The sequence below is a fragment of the Garra rufa genome, chromosome 5 (genome assembly GCF_049309525.1).
Source record: "Garra rufa chromosome 5, GarRuf1.0, whole genome shotgun sequence".
Lineage (NCBI taxonomy): Eukaryota > Metazoa > Chordata > Actinopteri > Cypriniformes > Cyprinidae > Garra > Garra rufa.
Genome location: NC_133365.1, coordinates 21,014,327 through 21,037,882, shown reverse-complemented (window position 1 = coordinate 21,037,882; position 23,556 = coordinate 21,014,327). Strand labels below are relative to the sequence as shown.

General features: G+C 37.5%; 3 protein-coding genes across 3 annotated transcripts in view; 2 read left to right on the top strand and 1 right to left on the bottom strand.

Moving 5' to 3' along the window:
* The window catches only part of coq2 (coenzyme Q2 4-hydroxybenzoate polyprenyltransferase), a 10,123-nt gene extending 7,768 nt beyond the window's left edge, over positions 1-2,355 (top strand). The window contains exon 8 of the mRNA XM_073840633.1: positions 2,087-2,355. Within this exon, the coding sequence (XP_073696734.1) occupies positions 2,087-2,248 (162 nt within the window). The 3' untranslated portion in view covers positions 2,249-2,355. The remainder of the gene's footprint in view (positions 1-2,086) is intronic.
* On the bottom strand, positions 2,317-20,497 carry gldc (glycine dehydrogenase (decarboxylating)). The gene is made up of 25 exons (XM_073840632.1): positions 20,136-20,497; positions 19,847-19,925; positions 17,648-17,783; positions 17,212-17,376; positions 16,963-17,040; positions 16,222-16,369; positions 15,513-15,709; positions 15,301-15,397; positions 14,891-14,996; positions 14,675-14,814; positions 12,060-12,140; positions 11,863-11,960; positions 11,201-11,285; positions 11,072-11,113; positions 10,810-10,952; positions 10,452-10,527; positions 6,822-6,947; positions 5,953-6,102; positions 5,574-5,686; positions 5,346-5,487; positions 4,015-4,126; positions 3,832-3,927; positions 3,573-3,745; positions 2,948-3,028; positions 2,317-2,851 (listed from the first exon to the last, which is right to left on the bottom strand). Exons 1-25 carry the CDS (start codon positions 20,409-20,411, stop codon positions 2,714-2,716), a joined length of 3,078 nt encoding a protein of 1,025 aa, XP_073696733.1. The 5' UTR covers positions 20,412-20,497; the 3' UTR covers positions 2,317-2,713.
* mboat4 (membrane bound O-acyltransferase domain containing 4) lies at positions 19,573-23,556 on the top strand. Its single transcript, XM_073840634.1, has 3 exons — positions 19,573-19,595; positions 22,338-22,562; positions 22,641-23,556. The coding sequence occupies exons 1-3, from the start codon at positions 19,573-19,575 to the stop codon at positions 23,554-23,556; spliced, it is 1,164 nt and encodes a 387-aa protein (XP_073696735.1).

Below are 23,556 nucleotides of genomic sequence, written 5' to 3'. Positions count from 1 at the left end.
GACAAAATTCTAAGTAAGAAAAGCATTTTTTTTTTGCAGTGCAGTAGGCTCTCATGCCTTTCTTTCGCATTAAATCTTTATTAAAAACAATCCTTTAAAGAACTTTTCTACCTGGACAAGTGCATCTATTATGTTGCCTAGTTTAGCCTCTTTAAAACGGCACCTTTCCTTATTTTAAACCTAGCCAAAAAGCCACGTGTTGACTGTGAAATTTATATGCATTTATGGTACATTCCGTGTCAATCCATGTTAATTTTTACAGCGAACAACGTACTGTAACATTAATTCAGCGCATACAGCGCATCAAAAAATAGACTCGGTGCCGAAACGATCGCTGCACTGCTGCAAAGGCACCGCTTCTAGGACGTACTACCGGACAGCAACCGCGTGCAGTGTGAACGCTCTAATCCGTTAACATGGGTGCTGAAAAGAATACGTGACGCATACGCACTTCAGACGGAGCAGGTTCGACCATTTCCATCTCTTTTCCTTGCTGCTACAGTCTGTAGCGACAACAGACCGCAAAGGATGATGGCCACGCCTGGGCTGATGGGAAATGTAGTTCCCGCTACCTCCCGTTCGCTCCATTCGCCTGAGCATACTTTTCTCAGAAGACCTGTTGTTTTATCGAGTCATGCGACCACGGTAGTATCGAAAAAATGTGTTATTGCGGTATGACGGTATTTACAATACCGTTACATCCCTACTTAGATTGGATCAAAAGTCTATTGAAACTTTTTTTTTTTTATAACTTAATTTGTGAACTAAACCTAGGGTTTTGCCCAACTGGAATTAAACCAGTGCAGCAATGAATGAATGAATGAATGAATGATGCATTTGTATAAAAAAGCGCTTTACAATCATATGGGGGATCTCTCCTCAGCCACCACCAGTGTGCAGCATCCACTTGGATGATCGGCAGCCACAGTACAACAGCGCCAGTGCGCTCACCACACACCAGCTACAGGTGGAGAGGAGAGAGTGATATAGCCAATTTAATGAAAAGATTCTCTGCAGAGTGAATATCAATAATTTTCAAAAAAAAGTTGAACTTTTGACTCACCGTCGCAACGGGCCACTTTTAGTAAAATGTCTATAAATCCTGAATGGAATGAGATATCTTCACCAAACTCAGAACACTTATGTAAGAGCTCAATCTGATGTCATAGGACAAAAATTGATTGTATATGGCATGTTTTTTTGCACATACACATATTCATATCATACGATATACCTCCTCATTCTGGACAACTTTGCCTCTAGAACCACTGCTATCAATCAAACCGTTTTATTAAATGATGTGTAAAAAAAAATAATAATAATAATCCGAACTGGTCCTAGGTTGTTCACAATTTTATGGATTCTCTAGGTCAATAATTATCAAAAAAATGTTGGAATTTACCCTTTGGGAAGCCATAATGGGGTCGTCAAAAGGTGGCCAAATGAACCCAAAATCCTATAAAGCCTAAAGGAAAGCTCAAAACTTTACGGAACCTAGTGAGCACAGGACAGGCGATTCTAAACAAGCATGCAACATTTTAAGGAGATCGGACCACAGCTGGTGCTATAACAGTCATAAACATTGAAATATAATATTTTTTTTAATGTTAAGTTACCTGGATTTGCCAAAAATGCTTTTTTAAAATCATTGATTTGGGTGGTTACAGGCTTGCTGCATATCATCTTTTTTCATATGTGCTTAAATGCCCTAAAATACTTGAACCTCTGTAATCGCTGTTTGCAGCTATATTGTATTTGCTTTTAATACGACACGACACTCACATTCAGCATATTCAAGTGATCAGCTGTTAAGTGACGGAATGGCAGTGGGCAGGGCCTATGCTGAGAAGACGACTATTCGTCAATGTCTTGCTCTGGAGGCAGTGTTTATGCAAATGTTTGTACCAAGATCAAGCCTTTTTTTATCTTGATTAAATACATTTGTTTATAATGAGAAGGACGTTTTAAGCTATGAAACTTGCAGAATGTTTTAATGGTACAAAGATCACAGCATATTTGATTTCTCATGTCATGATCCCTTTAAGAAAAGTGACACTGACAGTAAATCATTTACTCTGTTCCATAGATCTACAGTGTGGACATCAACAGACCTGAGGACTGCTGGAAAAAATTTGCTTCAAACCGAAACCTCGGACTGCTTTTATTTTTAGGAATAGTGACTGGAAACTTATGGAAAAAGAGAAACGATCATCAGTATGAAACTGAGCTTAACTCCATTTCAAATTAGAACTCATGCAGATTGTGTGAGTTAATACCATTAACATAATACATACCATTAACAATTGTAAACCAATGTTCTTTTTAAAATATTTATTAAATTGCTACAAACAGTCTCTATTTCTTAAATAATTAGAAAACTTACATTGCATTACATCTATTAAATTAATGTTAACATTGCCAGTAAGTTAAGTCTACAAACAGACCAAAAACACCCAAATATTTTTATACAGTGAATAAAAATATAAAAACAACAAAAATGAACCCCTATACAGGTTGATTACAGTATCTGAATCAGATTTGGATTGTTTTAGTAGAGTAACAGGACAGGCCAGCTATTTGTGCATCATATGCAAAAGGAAATCTGAGGCACCATGAACATACCGAAGTGACTGAAATCACAGGAAAGCATAAATGATCATATTTGATGGGAATGGTTCATTTGGATGATGTAGCATTTCATTGAGTAATGAGGTCACGAAGAAGCCCTTTCCTCATATGGAGACTCGTAGACATCCATGGGTGGACAGGTGCAGACAAGATGTTGATCTCCGTAGAGATCATCGATCCTTGAAATTGTTGGCCAGAACTTGGTCTCAGGTCTCACAAAAGGCTGAAATAACAGGGTTGAAGTTACATTTTAAACTGAGTGAATAAAATCATTAATTTCAAGTAAAGTTTATGCATCAAATTGATGCAAGATACACACCATGGGGAAAGCGGCATACTCTCTGGAGTAAGGTCTGTCCCATGTGGTAGAGGTAATACTGGCCAGTGAGTGAGGAGCCATCTTTGGAGACATTTGAAAGAGCAACCAGAAAAATATCCAGTTCAATAAACATTCATTTGTAGAATTAAAGGACCCCAATGTCAGATGTTCATGTCTTTCTTTCTTCAGATGCAAATAAATAAATTTGAGGAAAACATTCCAGGTTTTCCTGTTGGTCACTATAGAAGTCCACTATATGGAGAAAAATCCTGGAATGTTTTCCTCAAAAACCTCTTTTCTTTTCAACTTAAGAAAGACAGGCATGAACATCTTGGATGACATGGGGGTAAATGCGAGTGAGTAAATGATCAGAAAAGTTAACTTGTTAATGAGATTAATTCATAAACTAGAAGTGCACTTAATGAAAGTCTACAAAACTCCTGTTTTTAATAAAGCACTTTTAATTCTTCTAGGCATAAAATGTGACTAGGAATATGAATCTAGTGCTATGCTCCATAGACTTCCAGTGTATGTGCTACTGTACACACAACTAAAGCTGCACAGATGCTGCCGATAAGGAATGTTCCGGGTTCAGGTTAGGTTAGTTAAGCTTTAAAACACTCACCTTGAGAGGATTAACCCTCGAGTCCATCCGGCCTTCTTCGATGTCTGCGATTTCCTGTCGGATGGCCAACAGCGAGTCACAGAAGCGGTCAAGCTCAGCCTTGTCCTCAGACTCTGTGGGTTCGATCATCAGAGTTCCAGCTACAGGCCATGACATGGTCGGTGCATGAAAACCTGTCATAAAAAGTGGCGGAGAATTAATAAATTGTCAGACATATTTACAGCCCAAAATATTTACTTTATGGATGGGTTTAACTCACCGTAATCTTGCAGACGTTTTGCTACATCAACTGCCTCAATGTTTGCAGACTTTTTGAAAGGCCGCACATCCAAAATAAATTCGTGAGCAACAAATCCTGCAAGTGCAAAATAACCAGAAATGTTTGAGGAACTTAATATAATTTTAACATCAAACATACAATATTTTATTCAATAAAGCCAACCTTTAGAGCCCCTGAAAAGAATTTTGTAGTGGTTTTCCAGTCTCTTAGCCATGTAATTGGCATTAAGGATGGCCACCTCTGTAGCATGAACAAGACCCTTTGAACCCATCATCTGTTGAAAATAAACCAAATATTAGATGAATAAATTAGGACGATGTATGGTATTAAATTGGTAATAGCAAAATATTGGATATTTAACTGTGCTGCTGCTCCTTTCCTCAATTTTTACATTAACTTTGCTTTCATTTCAACTTCAAGTTAATTTTTAAAGGGACTTGTATGGCTTAATATAACAAAAATGGTGACTCTTACTGAAATATGCAGTCGAAAACCCATTAAAGATTAACGTTATTTTAAAAACCCACATAGGTTTTATACATCTTTTAGACTATTTCGATGACGTGACATGGCTGCACTCGTGAGCTACTGCTGCTACCTGTTGCTATTTTTACCGCAACACAACTCTGATACAATGCCACACTGTGTGTCTTTTGGTTGTAATTTAGTCAAAGGGCAACAAAAGTAGTGATGCAAGTTATCACTGCTTTTCCTAGCGATAAGAAGAGGAGAAAAGAATGGGAAGATACCTGTGGACGAACAAAACTTCCTAAAGACCTGCGTCTTTGTTCTTTCCACTTTAGTCCCGATGCCTTTGAGGCTTTTAGCAGACCACAGCTACTGAAAGAGCTTACAAACGGCAGAGAAAAGAAACCCTAGATGCCATCCTGATAGGATGTAAACATGTCAAATCTGATCATGACACCACAGCCACTGAAGGAATTTCTCTGCGTGGATTTCACTTGATATCTGGGGGCATCTGTAATCCTACGCTTATATCCATCGCCACCTGTAAGCTCTTTCAGTATCTGTGGTCATCGTACCAGCATTTTATTTTTCACGTTGTGTCATGGTGAAAATAGCAACAGGTAGGAACAGCAGCTCACCGAGTACATCACATCATCGAAGTAATGCGCCCTACATAGACAAAATATGTATAAAACGATTCGGATTTTTGAAATAACTTCTATCATGGGTTTTCTACTACACATTTCAGTAAGAGACATCATTTACATTATATTAAGCCAAACAAGTCTTAATTACTGCGTTTAAGCCTTCAAAATCCTTAAATTTGAAACACCTAACAAATGTAATCTTTAGCAAATCTCAAAATAAATATCCATTGTTAATGCTGTACCATTTAATGTTGGTACAGCATAAATTCACTTGTAAAATTTAAAATTAGTGTTCTATTTTTTTATGCAAAATAGTACAGAATTTGATCTCAGCCATAACCTGAAAATAGTTAATATTGGTAAGATGCGAGTGTTGACCTTAATGTAAGCCCATGAGATGGGCAGGATAGCACTGGAGCCCCAGGGAGCGGCACTGATGGTGCCCAGAGAACTTCCTGCATTACAGGGCTGCATGTTCACCACTGGATGACTGGGCAGGAAGGGGGCAAGATGCTGTTTCCTGTTAGAAAAAGCCATATGGTTAACAGTCAACAGACTGTTCTGGTAGATTCAGTTTGGCAGATCTGCTCACTTCAAAGCACTTACACTCCTATCGGTCCCATCCCAGGGCCACCACCACCGTGAGGAATGCAGAAGGTTTTATGGAGATTCAAGTGAGAAACATCTGAGCCATAATCTCCTGGTCGACATAATCCAACCTGAACCAGAAGAGAAAAAAAAAAAATCCATAAGAACATAAACATTCAGTGTAAACGCTCAATGTAAAACTGACTGTGAATTCAGTTCTCATAGCATTTAATCATTGGTGCATGGTTCATTCATAAAGCATATACAAAAGAAAAGTAGGAGTTAACATTAATAAAGACTAATAAATGCCGTAAAAATGGTTCATTGTTAGTCCATATTATAACTAATGTTGATTACTACCATATTGTAAAATATTACTGTTTGTTCTTCATCTGACCTGTGCGTTCATGTTGGCACCATCCAGGTACACCTGTCCACCGTTCTGATGGATGAGCTCACACACTTCACTCACGTTCTCCTCAAACACACCGTTAGTGGAGGGGTATGTGATCATAATGGCAGCCAAGTTGGCCTTATGTTTGTCCACCTGACAAAACGAGTAAAACATGTAGCTAATTAAGTAAAGGTTTTTTGAATATGAAGCATTTTTTCCCCCCATCCACAACCAAGCTATTCACAGGTGGACTCCTTCCAAAACCTATATAAACACTGAGCTTTCAAAACATTGATCTGTTTGTTTGAGCATCATGACACAGCAGCTACATGTGAGTTTGGGCTATTTGTTTGCTCAACCAATGGCTGACAGGAGGTGCGTTCAGCTTGAACCTCATCATTATTTGTGATTCTGGACCACAAAACCAGTCTTAAGTAGCATGAGTATATTTGAAGCAATAGACAAAAATGCATTGTATGGGTCAAAATTATTTTTATTTTATACCAAAAACCATTAGGATATTAAGATCATGTTTAATGAAGATATTTTGTGAATATTCTACTTTAAATAGATACTTCTCACTTCTTGCACCCTCAGATTCCAGATTTTCTCGGCCAAATATTGTCCTGTCCTACCATACATCGATAGAAAGCTTATTCATGTATAAATCAATTTTTTTTTTAAATTGACCCTTATGACTGGTTTCGTTTTGTGGTGCTAGTGCGGCAGAAATTACACACTTCATCTTTAACACTGACAAGATAGTGTTATCATAGACAAGTGTCTCAATGTAAATAGCTCTCTAACAGAAGACAAAGGCTTCCTGTTGGCAAAAGATGCAAAATGTGACACTTGTAAATCATTGTGCATACCATCGCTTTAAGATGAGACACATCAACGTTGCCATCTTTATCCACCTCCACCACCTGAACCTTCATGCCTGCCATCTGAGCGCTGGCAGGGTTTGTTCCATGAGCAGATTTGGGAATCAGACAAACCTGAATAAATTCGTAACAGATTTGATATTGAAGATTAATTGACAAAACAAACAACTAGCCTATAATTATGCCATTCATGGTTTTATCTCCCCAACTGTAAACACTGAGCCTCACATTTCTAGCTTAACCAGTAACAAGAATTTGGGGCATGGCTGACTAAGCCAGAGGGTGATTAGCTGTTGTGAGACTATAGCTGAAATGTTACAATGTTTCAGTTACAGAAGTGCAAGCTAAAATTCAAAGACTTGACAAAACATGCAGAGACAGACAACAGGGTACAACAGATAATCTGAACTCAATCAAGTTTTTGCCACACAGGTTTTCAATAGAACAAAATGTCAAGATACTATAGGAATAAGAACTATTGTAAAGACGTGATGAGTCTAAGGAGCATCTGCAATGGTTGTTGCTTTATTTTTGTTATTCTGCTAGGTGACTGTTGTGCAAAAATTGTGTGCTACACTTTTAAAAGCATAGTTTATCTAAAAATGAGAATTCTATCATTAATTACTCACCATCATGTTGTTCTAAAAGCCGTTAAACCATCGTTTATCTTTGAAACATAAATTAAGATATTTGTGATGAAATCTGAGCGCTTTCTGACCCTGCATAGACAGAACTGACAAATCCAGGGCCCGGAAAGGTAATAACGACATCGATAAAATAGACCATGTGACATGGACAGTGGTTAAACCGCAATTTTACGAAGCTATAAGAATCCTTTTGTGTGTGAAGAAAGCAAAAATAACGGCTATAAAAAATTTATTCTCTTCCATGTCAGTCTTTGACGTGCGTTCACAAGAATATGTTGCAGCCATGTAGAACCTGGATGCGCTGCGCCTTGTTTATGAAGAGTGTAATTTTGTGTGTTTCTTGTGCTTGTAAACATGTCTGAGGATTTCGGCAGAGAGCATGCCTTGCAATTTTTGCCCAGCCTTACTTATTTAAACCAGATTATACAAATGATGAACAATGAAGATTGGTGACTCATGCATCTTGCATGCAGAACATCTGTGTTTGAGGAAATGCATTCCAAGTAATGAGGGTTACGCAATTAGATTACTTTTTTGCCTTACTTTTTAAATTTACAAAAAATTTTAGATTTACTTTTCCAAATGAGTAACACCAGTTACAGATTCAGTATTCCTCAAAATGAATAAAAACTTTGAAATACAACTCATAATATGATGCAAACCTGCAATAATTAAATGTTAAGCAATACAAATATATTTTGTGCATTTCATCACATTTTATTGACCAGGGCCTTCGATGATCCAATTCAATCATACTGATAAGCAAAAAAAATACTCAAGATAAACATTTGTTCTTTTTTATTGCTGAGTGTTGAACTTTCTTCTTTTGCATGCTATTGTACAGACGTGAATTTACTTTTCCTTCAGCCTGAGGCTTTTGGTGTGAAAGGGCAAATAGATTTTTGTATATTAAAAACAAACAAGCATGCCCAGCCCAGAATTAAAAAGTAATGCAAAAGTAACGTAACATTACTTTCCATAAAAAGTAACTTAGTAATGTAATTAGTTACTTTTATTATGGAGTAACGCTCTATTGTAATGCATTACTTGTAAAAATAACTTTTCCCAGCACTGTGTGTCATGGTAATCTCATGAATGTGTGTTAAAGACTGACACGGAAGAGAAGTAATTGTTGAATACAGTTATTTTTGTTTTACGGGTTTGAAACGACATGGGGGTGAGCAATTAATGACAATTTTCATTTTTGGGTGAACTATCCCTTTAAATGTCAAATATGTCATAACAGACTATATGACAGACATTCTGAACTAAGGACACAGTGGCCCAAACACTTAACATTATGCAATTTTCAAAAAGTCAACATGGACCAACTGATCGTTCAAGGACTGCATGTCTTAAACTCCAAATATGGTGTCTTGCACTAAAGTTGAATTCTGTAACGAGGTGGATGTTTCCTTTGGCTATTTACTCAACCATGGCAGTTTGAACCTTGGCTGGTTTAAGAGCTGCATCTGCTATCTAAGATCTGCTTATTAGGAAGATGATAAAAAAACAAAGGCCAGATTACAAAACACTGCAATGACTAAAACGCTCTTATCGCTGACTTTCCACTCCCCACTAACATTTTACCACTTTTTCAGCTGTTTTCTCTCCGGTTTAAAACACTTGACCATTTTCCACTTTTAATTAATCATTTGCCTTCTATTAAGTTAAATCACTTATGAGTGACATTTGAAAACTGTTACAGTTTGAAGACTCTTTGAAAATAAGAATGAAAATAATACAAGGAACCACAAAAGGGTCTGTGTGTGTGTGTGTGTGTGTGTGTGTGTGTGTGTATATATATATATATTTATTTATTTATTAGGGATGGGCATTTCTGATCATATTTCATTTTGATTAATCCACAGGTTTGAGAAACGAGTACTCGATTAATCGGGGGTGGAGTTTAAGCAAGGGGCAGGGCGTTTGCGTCACAGTATACAGTAAACACTTTAAAGAAATAACAGCATGAGGTGAAGCAGAAGCGCTTTTTCTACATGACGCATTGTATATAAAATTAATCACATAGCCTAGATACATAAATATGTAAATGCTATATTACAAATTGTATTTATCTACACAAAATGCATGTGAGCTTGAACTACATGCCAATCATAAAGTAGTGGATGCGCTTCACCCGTTACTTTAAAACAACGGCAACTGAAGCCCCTGGAGTCAATCGTTCATCATTTTCATGCTCGATCGTCGCTGATGGGTTCGAGTAATCGATTACTCGTGCACATCCCTAATATATATATATATATATATATATATATATATATATTAGTTAGTTGCTGTCAAGCGATTAATCGCATCCAAAATAAAAGTTGTTTACATAATGTGTGTGTACTGTGTATATTTATTATGTATATATAAATACACACACATACAGTATATATTTTGAGAATATTTTCTCTATTTATTTTGAAATACATTTTTATTCATAATTAATTATATATATAAATATATTTAATATATAAAACATAACATATTATTTTTCTTAAATACATCCATGCATATGTGTGTGTGTGTGTGTGTGTGTGTGTGTGTATGTATATGTGTGTGTGTGTGTGTGTATATATATATATATATATATATATATATACACACACACACACACACACACACACACATATATTAAATATACACAGTACACACACATATTATGTAAACAACAACTTTTATTTTGGATGCGATTAATCGTTTGACAGCACTTATATAAAAAATTGTGTCTGTGTATATGTACTGTATATACAAATATATTAGAATATTAAGTATTATATAATATATATTATGTAATAATAAAATCACTTTTATATAGCATGTTATTGCATCCATTCAAAGAGTGTTACTGTCAAGATTAGAGAAAGTCATGAAGGGTCAACCTAATACTTCAAATGTTTTTAAAAGGATTAAAAGTTAAATGAGACTTTTGCTACAGGGTGTTTCACTGCGGGATGATACTCACTGTTCTGTGAGATTCTCCTTTGGAATTTAGATAAGCTTTGATTGCAGCCAAGCCTGCATATTCCCCCTGCGCACCACTACGGGACAAAGAAAAATCAATGGCATCATGTAACCCTTCTGCCTCAGCACAGTAGAGTTCAAAGATTGCTTTAAAAGGCTCTTGCCCAAGATTACAGTATGCTAATGATCCTGTTAAAGCGTCAACCAAGCAGAGCGCATAGATGCCTACACCCCCCAAAACTTATCAGCACTAGAATCCTGAGTGTGTCATGTTGACATTGCTAGCCAACTACAACAGCACTCTTGACTAAAATTTGAATAAATCACATTGCTGATATATCATAACAGACACCACTTGCCTGTTTGGTTGAAAGGAGATCTTATCATATCCTGTAATCTCACAAAGGTCTCTCTCTAGCTGTCTGAAGAGCTGCTGATAACCTTCAGCCTGATCCAGCGGCACAAAAGGATGGATGTTTGCAAATTCTCTCCAGGTGATTGGCTGTTGTGAAAAGGTTACAATGAAATGGCGAAAAGATCAGACTGGTTGAAATGAGGCAAATATCAGAGATACAGTAAAAAGGAGGGCTGATATAAAAGAGGATATCAATACTGACTTACCATGAGCTCTGAAGAGCTGTTCAGCTTCATTGTGCACGAACCCTAAATTCAACAGCAGTTTTACTGTAATGTTTCCATGTAAAATCATTATAATGGATAAAAACCAAAGTAAACTAATTCTTTACTTACCAAAGGAATCATACTGTGTACGAGGGAAATATCCTTATTTTCCAGGCGCTTCATGTAACGTACAATATTGGTCTCTGAGTGATAACTGAAATTTAATATAGTCAAGTTATTATTATATCAAAAAAACAGCACATCTATACATTTACAGTGCCTTGCAAAAGTATTCATACATTTTTTTTTTCACATTATGTTGCAGCCTTATGTTAAACTGCTTTAAATTACTTTTTTCCTCACATCAGCTTACACTCCATACACCATAATGACAAAGCAAAAAAACAACTTTGCAAATTTATTAAAAATAAAACACTGAAATAAGTACATTGCACAAGTACTCAGTACTTAGCTGAAGCAGCTTTACAGCCTCAAGTCTTTTTGGTATGATGTGACAAGCTTTGCACAACTGCACTGGCAATAATCTTCGCCTCACCTATTAAGCTCTGTCAGCTTGAATGGGAGGTGGCAGATATTTTTAGGTTTCTCCAGAAATTTTTAATTGCGTTCAAACCCAGGCTGTGGCTGGGCCGCTCAAAACTGAAGGGGTATGAATACTTTCGCAAGGCTCTGTAGATGAACACGAACCAACTTAAGATTTTCTAGCAAGTTCGATTGATAAACACATTTTTTTTAGAAACAACATCTAGCACTTAAACCAGCAAACAAACCTGTTAAACACTGCATGGGTAAGAAACTTGCTGGTTCTCTTGAAAGGGCTTGCCAGCAATCCTTTTGTTCGGTCACTCATTTTTTCAGCAATAAGCTCCTGATAAATGTCAAAAAGATTATATCTCAATGGAGCAAGGAGATTAGAGGATTTTTTGCATTAACTGAAATCTTTCTCTTTAATCAGGCAAGAACTTACAGCTGATGACTCGCATCCGAAGATCCAGAGCAGATCGTCCAAGTCTCTCTCAGTGACAGTTTCATCCAGAGACACTCCGAGCTAAAAGCACATCAACAAACTACATTAAAAACAAATTAATTAATAAGAAAATAAAATATCTATGTATTTTTATTTTAAAATGCCATTTTAAGGTTCCTACAATAGGTTTACATGCATGCAAGATCAAAACTCTTGTTTTTTCAAAATACGCATTTAATATCATCTCATTTTCCAGCGATTCATTCAGAGTAGCTCAAACATTTAGTCTCTCTAAACTCCTTTTCATGAGCCTACTGTGACTGGTCAAATGGCCCAGTCTGTTGTGATTGGTCTACCGTGTACAGCGAGTGTCAGAACCAATATGCCTATTGCATTTTGAACGCTCAAACTAGGCCTGGGTGGTATGACAGTATATATCGTAACCGCGGAATGAAATGTCTACCGTAAAATAATTTATTCCGTGTATACCACGAAATGTAAATAAGTGGGCGTGGCCAACTCGCATGCAGCACGCGTGAGGCTGAGACTGGTCAAACCGTTGAATGCAAGACTGAAGGATACGCTGAGAGGTTGTAAAAACATGGAAAAGGAGAAACCTTAAAGTGTTTACATATTTATATTTTCATATTTAAGTTTTCTTTTCCTGTTATTTACTTGAGATATATTTTATATCTGTGAGATGTTACTTGAGAAAAGTTTACAATTAGAAGTTCTGTCCACATCAAGCTGTGAAATGTGACATACAGTGTAGGGTTGGGTCGATAGACGATGCCATCGTCCATCGCCGATGGCCAATAGACATCACGATGCTGAGCCGGCATCGCGATCCTCCGCCCCGCCCCCGCAGCGCCCCGCCCCGCCCCCGCCGCAGCAGCAACCCGCGCACGAAAAACACACACTAAATCCCTATATAGCCAAATGAAATGCATGCTTTCAATTTCTGCATCTTTACTTATTTTATTATTATTATTATTATTATTATTATGAGGAAATAACAACAAGGAAGTTGTTAGTGATCACAATACAAATTACAGTGAACTCCTAACGAATTACATGAAAGTTCGTTTACATTAATAAATGAGGCATACAAAAACAGCAGAAAAAAAAAATCTAAATTTTAATTAAATTAGATTAAATAAACTACACCAAATATGCCAGAGCTTGGAACAAAAACAAGAGTATATCTTTTTTTCCATCGAAATACGAATGTACAATACAAAGCCTTTGGAACACTTGGATTTGTGCCGAAAAACAGAGGTGCGTGAGCAACGCGCTATTTTTAGTTTCGCTTTGTTTTAGTTTCTTAACTTTATATATTTTGTTTCATTTCTGTTCTGTTCTAAATACCTCTACATTTAAATCATTTGTTTTGGAGTCAGGGTAACTAACTTATAGCTATGTGTATAGTGTTTATAATGTTAATACTTAATATTTCGCTTGATTTGGTATTATTTCTGATATTAAGCTTTCTCTCTAAACATTCCGCTGCTCATTAAATGCGTTTGGAGAGAGTGTGTTAAGCAGTAAGCAAATAATGAGAGCGTTATTGAACTTAAAAAAGCTGACTGGTCGAAAATATGTTAAGGACCAACACACATCCTCCAAATGCATTTATATAAACCCGCGCTTGATCTTGTCTCGTCTGCACGCACGCACTCATGATCTAATGCACTTGTTAATTCCGGATCTTTAAAAACAAATACCGGAACGCAAAAATCCAAAATCGGACATTTTCCAGAACAGGATCCGGCTCAAATTAAGCACTCGTGGACATGGTAGGCTACAAATAATTAATTCGTTATGAATAAATTTAACAACAACCATCCCTCACCCCCGCCCCCCGCAGACGATGCCATCGTCCATCGCGATGTTTCACATTAGACATCGTACGATGCCAAATTGGTCGACATCGCCCAACCCTAATACAGTGAAATTGTTGTTCATATAAAGTCATATTTTGTTTACTATATTTATAAGGTTAAAAATAAAATACAAAATAATCAAATAAGATCAAGTCCTTTTCTTTTCTTAAATATTCAAGCTTATTTATTATATAAAGCCCTTTTGTACATTTTCTGGAATAACTACCTATATAAAAAAAAAACTATATCGTGAAAGATATCGTTACCGTGAAATAAAATTTCTCATACCGTGAAATAAAATTTTGGTCATACCACCCAGCCCTAGCTCAAACATACATCTATTACTTATCAAACTTACAGGTTGTGATTCAATGAATCCATCTGGTCTAAATAAACTGGGTACTGAGCAATCTTTCAAGAGCAAGCGTTTGATTAGAGAAGAAGTCGTCAGTAAAATTGCATGTTTGAGGGCGGATGAAGTCATTTATGGCCGGCCAACACAAGCAGGAATTATGCAAACGTGTTATCCTGTTATGTGTAGCCATCACAGAAGTGGGATTTGATTTAACAACGACTCATTCAGGCTGTTCGGAGTCTATTCCTTCTTTTGGGAAGCAATGACTATTTATTGAGCACTTTTGACATTTAACATTGCAAATGGTTTATGCTACATGAATGGAAATATTGGAAATGGCATAATAGGGGCACTTTAAACATTTTAACAAGCCTCACCAGTCCATCACCGTACACCCGTAGGTTGATCTCCCGCTGTGTAGCTTTCTCCAAGATGTCCTTGCTGGCCACACCACAGTTGATCTTCAGGGTGTCAAAGAAGTTCTCATGTTGGAGTTTATGCCCAGCTCTTTTCAGTCCTGTTATAACAATGAGAATCAATCAGTATTACAAAATTTCTTATTCAAAAGGAAATAAAGGAGTCAAACAACTTGCCCTCAGCGAGAATCAACGTTGCGTTGTGGGTTCTCTCTGCAATGTGCCTCAATCCTTGAGGACCATGATACAACGCAAACATGGCAGCCATGTTTGCAAGAAGAGCCTAAATTAAACAAGAACATTGAGTACAGACATTCATCTTGACAAATGTATCCACCTTTTTCTTTAACGCGAAAGTAAGTCTATGGGTGAGACTTCCGGTTTGATAGCCACTATATAAATAAGGATAACAGTGTACAGTAAACTGTAAAACTGTTAGGACTACAATCCAGTGTGTTCATAATTAAAATGATATGGTAAGACACACCAATGTGCAATATCAAGCCAGACCCATAAAATGGCCATGCCCACTCTAACAAGAAAAAGGTGGATATACAAACTGTATTTTCAGATTTGTTAAGCTCTACCTGGGCTGTGCAGATGTTGCTGGTGGCTTTGTCTCTGCGGATGTGCTGCTCTCTGGTCTGGAGAGCCAGACGATAAACCTCTTTACCAGCTGCATCTCTGTAACAGGTAAGATTTCAGAGTTAATACAAGCATTGATGGAAAAAAAAAGAAAAAAAAAAAAAGAAAGAAAGAAAGTTCACTGAAGCCTTCAGACTACAAATTACAGACTTACCTGGTCACTCCAACCATCCTTCCTGGCATCATCCTGACAAGATTTTCTTTGACTGCAAAGAATGCAGCATGAGGCCCACCATAGCAGAGAGGAACTCCAAAGCGCTGAGAGCTGCCCAAGGCAATGTCAACTCCAAATTCACCCGGAGGACGCAACACACAGAGCGCCAGCAAGTCTGTGGCACAACAAGCCAGTGCCTTTGAAGGAAGGCAAGAAAAACATAAATAATATAATAATAATAATAATAATAATCTGTTTAAATCAGTTATTATAATAAACCTGTACACAGAAACTAATACATTTGTTAATTCACACACAAAATGACATCATTTACTCAACCTCATCATTCTTAACCTGTATGACTTTTTTTTTTTTTTTTTTACATGGAACACAAAATGTAAAACATTGTAATTTCATTTGAAATACAAAAAGTTTCCATATATTCAAACTGGCTATGAAATTGGGTCACACTAGGTTTTACATCAGTGACTGACAGCGGTAAACAATTTACGAGTATGAAAAGAACAGTACATTTTGTAATTTCCCCTTTTGTGTTTCACAGAAGGAAACAAGTCAAACAGGATTGGAGCAGCATGAGGGTGAATAAATTGAGTAAACGGATCAAGTAAAATGGAATGCATGCCAAAACTGGTATTAGAAATTGTAAATATGAATTTTATAATGACATAGAGAGGTGAGAGTTACATACACCACCCTTGTGAGCCCGATCAACAAGTGCGGTGAAATCTTCCACTCTGCCATCAGTGTCTGGATACTGGAAGAGCACACCGCTAACATCTTTCCCATTGAAGTCCATCTCATGAGGAAGCTTGAGAACAGTCTTTACACCAATGTAACTAAAGGATACAAACTTTTAATCAATACAGACAGACAGACAGATAGATAGAGAGACAGATAAATAAATGGATAGACAGATGATAGATGGATAGTCACAGATAGACAGCTTGAACGACAGACAGATGGACAGACAGCTATTAGGCTAGATGGAGAGATACAGACAGACAGAAGGGTAAACCGAAGGGAAGAGAGATAGAGAGAGACAGAAAACAGACAGACAGAAAGAAAAAGAAACAGACAGGTAGAAGAAACAAGACAGATGGGTAGAGAGACAGAGACAGAAAGAAGGGTAGAGAGATAAAGACAGAAACAGACACAGACAAAGACAAATCACAGATAGACAGCTAGAAGGATAGACAGAGATACAGACAGATATAAAAATTGATAGAGAGAGACAAACAGACAATCAGAGACACAGGCATAGATGGAGAGACAGGCAACATAAACAGACAGATGGACGTACAGAAGGATGACAGAGACATACAGAGGTATACAGAAAGACAGAATCATAAAACAGACAGACAGAAAGATAGACAGCTAGACGTGTAGACATATATATTGTTTTATTCTATAAATGGATGAACTTTCTTACTTGGCCCTGGTTTGCACAACTGCAATCGTCTGTGGATGGCAGCGTGGGTCAATGTAGAATATTCTTCTTTTGTTTTGCCTTTGAAAAGGAACAGGTGAGTGTTAATTATCACTCCCAGCCCTGAGGATACACCATCCTGCACTCCAATGACCTGTACGAGCTGTTCAGGTGTTGGCTAACAGATGAAACGCCTCCTTGATAAATGGAATCATGTTCTTGACAGATGTTTCCAGCAGTTAGTACACTAACCTGTTGCAGAGCTGCATGGCCTCTGCAGCGGCAGTACCTTCATCCAGCAATGACGCATTGGCAACCGCCATTCCTGTGATGTCACAGACCATGGTCTGATAATTGAGCAAGCTCTCCAGACGCCCCTGAGCGACCTCAGGCTGGTAGGGGGTGTACTGAGTCACCCTACAGAGAACACAGAAACTCAGTGAATCCCTAACCAAAGACCTTCAGCCTGAGTCACAAGATTTATCTGATGGTGGGCATGCTACTACTCGTTTATGTAATAAAAATCATCAAAATGCAATTTGCTTTTGGACTAGAACTGCGCTGCTGACCATGAGAAACTAATGAACAAGGTGTTCCAGCTCATGGCTGTAAATATTAAAACAAAGGATTTTTGCTCCTGCTCCACCAGAAGCAGAAATATATGCTTCAATTGGCAAGAGACACATACCATCCTGAATTCTCTAGCAGGTTTCTTTGTATGACTGGAGGGACAGAGCAGTTATAATAACCCATTCCAATATAGGACCTCCACATCTTGTTCCTTGACGCAATCTTCTGAAGCGAATCGAGAATTTCGTTCTCACCTGTAGTGATTAAACACAAAGGATAAGACCGATTAGGTGTTAAACACAATCAGTATGGAAAACACCCTAGATTAATAAAACGGGGCTTACATAGTGGTTTTGCTTTTACTGGAAGTCATTAATACAACAATTAAAAAATGGGTTTGACTTGACAGTAAAAAAAAAGATGATCAAGCCTTCCATTGATAAAATCCCAGAAGGCAGCCTTTGTTTCACATGTGACTCGGAGTCAATATTTTTGGAAAACTCCTTGCATAACTCTAAGTACAAAGCAATTGCTTTTACACACATTGCCAAATGCACCTGGTATTTAAATACACACCTATTAAAACATCACGTGGCATGACCTACATTGAGCTGATGAATAATACAAGAGCACACAGTCTCACTGATTAATATATTATGCATTAAGCATTTCTGCAGTTCCTAACATAATAGCAAAAAGGTAGATAGAGCGCGTACAAAATAGATTCATGGAACATGATCTTTACTTATCAATTTTTCTGTTATGGCAAAAAAAAAAAATCATTAGGATAATTTTTACCTATTCAAAATATATATATCTCCGTGCTTCTTAAGACTGGTTTTGTGGTATGAGACATTTCCTGATAGCTAGGTCATTAGTTTAATGCTTGTAGCTTGAGGGCACTGGAGCCAGTTCATACAGAGACACAAATTCCCGAGGCATTGTGCTGCAGCTTAGCAACACAGCAACTGAACTGGGCAAAGATAATGCTGTAGTAAAAACAGCTCAAGACGGGGGAAGAAATACACATTACTGACCCCCACACACTAGCGTGTCTGTGGGATGCTCATTTTGCCAAGTTTAACACTGATATCAAGACACCAAACAGCTGACTGCTTCACTGTCGCACAAATATTCAGTGCAAAATTTGTTTTAAAAGGTACTCTATTTTCTGAAAAAATTAAAATTGTCATAAAACTACAAAAGGGAAAGTTTAGAGAGCCCATTATTGTTGAGCAGTGAATTTCCCGCAGGATTTGCAGATCAAGCTCTGTGCGGCTGAACCAGCAGAATCCAGTACAGCCCCCCCATCAGCTTCAGCATGGCTTGCTTCATTAAAGACACACACAAGCAGACTCCTGCCATGTCAAACCTCAGAGTAACTACAATAAATTGTATATTTAATGACCATGTTCAATTTCAAACCCTCATTTTGTCATTCACACAATATTTGGGGAAGGGAAAAACAGTTTAGTGAGTTGAGAAAGGGTTGTGAGAAGAATATAACTTAAAAAAAAAAAAAAAAAAACACACAAGACATTACTTCATATATTTACATAAACATAAAAATGAATGTTTTGTAAGTGTAAGTGTTTTATATTTTAAAAGTCACGTTGTCTGCAAAAATGTAGTTAAAACGTGTTTATTCACACTCTGGTGTACCATATGTAATGTTTGTGTAAACCGTCTGTTTTCGTAGCATGTGTTTTTGAAACAATGATCAGACTTTAAAATTGCAAACGCAACTGAAAGTTCCGCCTGCTATTCGTCGTTAAATTGTCAATTATTACGCACAGATGTATGTTGAGCTGTGCATGCGTGATGTAACGCTGCTAACCAGATCAAACTGGCCGTGTGACGCTGAACTTTACACTCTAATTGTCATCCTATTGGCATCGGCTGAGGGCGTCAGGAGATTGGTGCTGCTCGCCGGGCTCCGCAAAAACAACTCCAAATATGTTCAAAGGAAGACTTAACGGTGAAAAGCACTCCAGTAAGGTCTATTGGCACACAAAGAGCGTGTAACCTACATTCCTCGCTCAGATGGACTCCTTTGTTAAAGTCTGGTTCGTTAGAAAAGCCCAATTCGAAATATATCGAAATAAAAATATATATTTGTTAAAAAGCATGAATGCAATGAATAATTGCTCTGCCCTGAAATCTGACACCAGACGGAGTTTTCCAACACAGCTGGAATGAAATTTAACCTCTCAGTTTAGCTTACAGACAGTCACTGCAAATATATGATGAATTCACAACAACAAACGACACGTGTTTCCTCTGTCTGCCGCTGCTGAGAGGAGTAAAAGCAACTTACACACAGGATCGTCCATTTTCAAACTTCTTCCCAGGCGGATGGATGCGGGAACTGTGTTTTCTATAAGCTGAGTGAATGACTGAAATCAACAGAAAAGTGGAAACTATTATTGTGTTTATTTTTTATTATGATCATCATCACCATCAACAACACAAACCGCGAAAAATTGCACAAATTGATTAAAGTGTATGATGCGAGTAAAATGCTGAGACAAACCGTTTAAATAGACTCGCAATCTATCATATTGATCTATAGAAATTGCGTTTAATAAAAAATAAATGGGTTTTACCTCAAGTCCAAGAGTGTTGAGCATCTCTCTTTTTTCTTTGTCACCGGGTCCAATGTGTCTTTCAGAGAAATCATCGTGTCTCGGCAAAATTCGTTCAATTTTTCTAGACCACAAAACTTGTGAGGTGCCCATACAGCGCACAATTGCAGACACATCTGCAGCTGAACGTTGGAGTTTCTTAAAAACATATCCTTTATTGCTGATATTCCTATACGGCGCGCAAGCGTTCATCGACCTGCTGATGACAACACGCCAGGATTTCGCGCAGCTCTGCATGTTCTTCACTTGAAATTGACAAAAAATGTACGGAAGAATCTTTCAGCCAGCTTCCACGCCGTGTAACCCACTTAATGTCTGAAATTCCTTAAAAGTGTCTATTTTATACGCCTCCTCGTTGCACAGGCAGCAGCCAATCGATAAGGGAACTCTCTCTGACGCAAAGACAAGCCCCACTCGCTCAGGTTCCGTCGTTATAACTTTGTTTGAACGTGGTGTGTGAGGGGAGTTTGCGGATCAGAGGTTTATTACTCACACACTTGGTATCCGGTCGTTGTATATTTTCTGTGTTTTTACATGTTTTGTTCTCGTGTTCTTGAACGCTCAATGAAATGATGAAACAATCGTGAAGCAATCATAAAACTGAATTAAGTAAAAGCTGGTAGCAGTAAGTGTGAAAATGAATAGGGTTCTTCACGGGTTCCTTATCCTCACACCTGGGGAAATCCATTGCAGATCCTTTAAAAAGATGAAGCCAAGAAAACTGCATCATAATGAAAAGGCTTTGAGACGCTTGAAATATATGGGCCATTACAGAACTGGTGCAAACTGCTGTCCCACAACCAAAAAAAAAAAAACATTTAAAAAAGCATTTAAGTAGGCCTATTTAAATCTTGAATCTTTGCTTAGATCCTTTTATTATCTGTTGAAACCCACAATAATATTTAAATTATCAGTAAGCCTAATATATATGAAATCATCATGGGTACTTGCAATTGAGAGGTGGCTGTCCCAAACCCTAACCTAATTTCAACTTATGAAAATGATATTTAAAATAAACTCCACTGTTGTTGTTGTTTTTTTAAATGTTGTTTAAAAAAGTTAAGAAAAAAAAATGATTGATGCCTCATTGTTTTGAGGTAAATGTGTTAAAAATCTGCAAAATCTGAGTTCAATAACATTTAGTTTTTATATGTGTACAACTGTTCAGAACTGTGCTAGCTAACCATGTGCTGATTAGCATCTTTGAGTTATGCTCAAAAGTATCTAAAATTGTCACTACCAAAAAATCCACGACCAAAACTTCATTGTTTCGGTAGGGACAAAAGCGAACACCTAATCCTTTATTTGGGGCAAATAAACAAAATTTTGTAGTTTTTTTAGTGTTTTAGTATGTGGGTTAAAATTACATAATGTGATGTAGTTGCTAACAAAACATTACTGTCACTACGGAAAATGTGCAGTCACAACCGAAACATGGGATGTTTTGTCAAAAATAAAGTATATTGAATTATCAACTAAGATGTTATGATAGTGTTTGGTTCATTATTATATATTGCTGCGTTTTGGTAGTGACAAATTTGAGGAGAGGACAAATATTCCAAAACTTTCTGAAAATACAGTATGGGAATTAACTGCACAATTACTAGAAATGTTTTCCTTTGCATATTTTATAATTTGCATTCATACAAAATTTGTGAAAAAGGCTTTTTTTTTCACAAATCTGTCGTATGTGTCCAAAAAGCATTTCCATTCCATTCTTTCCCCGTTTAAGAGGATTGTTTACTCACCTACATAACTTGGTTGGCACTCTTTCAGTTTCCATTTAGGAAATAAGTACACAGCTGTGACTTTCCAAGAGTCTGTCTATCTATGCACGAATGGAATCCAGAAACACATTTTACTATCAAGATCAAATAAAAAGGTAGGTCAGCCATTCTGCATGTATTTATCATATCTCTTCTACTCGCACACATTACTCAAGCAGTTCTGAGCTGGTGATGGATGTCGTTTGGATATTGTGTGATGGAAACCCACAGCTGTTTTACCAGATTGTGAACATACCATTTGCATTTCTGTTTTATTGTTTATCCAGGCAAGGACATCTCTCAGTAATCAGCAGGTAGAGTATCCTACAGTAATCCATGCTTTTGCTAATATTGTTTTGATAAATGCATCCTTTCTCTTCTCATCTCCTCATGTAAGGTATGTCTATTTGACCCTGGGAGGATTCATCCTTGCTATTGTAACAATGGGTCCATTCAGTTTATTACTGTTCTTCAGTGCTGCTCTTCTCCTGCTGCTGATCCACTACCTACACCCAATGCATATTCATCGGTGGACGTTGGGATTGCAGATGTGTTGGCAAACCTGCTGGCACTTGTACATCCAGTACCAGTTATACTGGCTTCAAGAGACACCAGACTCCAGGTACTTCCAACTAAGAACTATATGATAAAATCCTATCCAGTGTGATCCTATTGTGAGCTCTTGTTTTATTCCTGACAGGCTCTTACTGGCCATATCCACTCTCATGTTGATGACTCAGAGAGTTTCTTCTCTATCACTTGATCTGCAGGAGGGAACAGTTACTATTCCCTTTCAAAACAGCAGTCCTATACCATTTCTAAGCTACTCATTTAATTTCCCTGCTCTTCTTGGAGGACCACTTTGCAGTTTCAACACTTTTGTGCAGTCTGTTAGGCAAATGAATGCGACTCCACCTTTGGCTTCATATTTAGGGAGGCTTACATCAAAGATTTTCCAAGTTTTAGTTTTGGTGTGGATTAAATATCCTCTCAAAGAGCTCTTAAAATCACTCACATTCAGAGTAAACAGCCCTTGTGTTTGTCAAAACATAATATGGATCTGGATCTTGTCGCTGCTGCTTAAGATGAACTATTATGCGCACTGGAAAGTCAGTGAGTGTGTTAACAATGCTGCAGGCATTGGTTTCCATGGAAGTCGCAGTGGAAAATCATCCTGGGATGAGCTTTCTGATGGCAGTCCATGGGTGACTGAAACATCGAGTCGTCCTTCAGTGTTTGCGCGTCAGTGGAACAGATCCACAGCAGCATGGCTTCGCAGAATGGTCTTTAAAAGGTCCAACAGATCTCCATTGTTTATGACCTTTGGGTTCTCAGCGTGGTGGCATGGCCTTCATCCAGGGCAAATTCTAGGCTTTCTCATGTGGGCCGTGACTGTACAGGGAGACTATAAGCTACATCACTTTTTGCATCCAAAGCTTACCTTCAAGTGGAGGAAATGGCTGTATGTGTGTCTAAATTGGGCTTTTACTCAACTGACCATTTCATGTGTTGTTGTATGTGTGGAGCTTCAGAGCTTAGAGTCAGTAAAACTGCTCTGGTCTTCATATATTGCTGTGTTTCCACTGCTGAGTGTTCTGGTGATAATAATCCTGTGA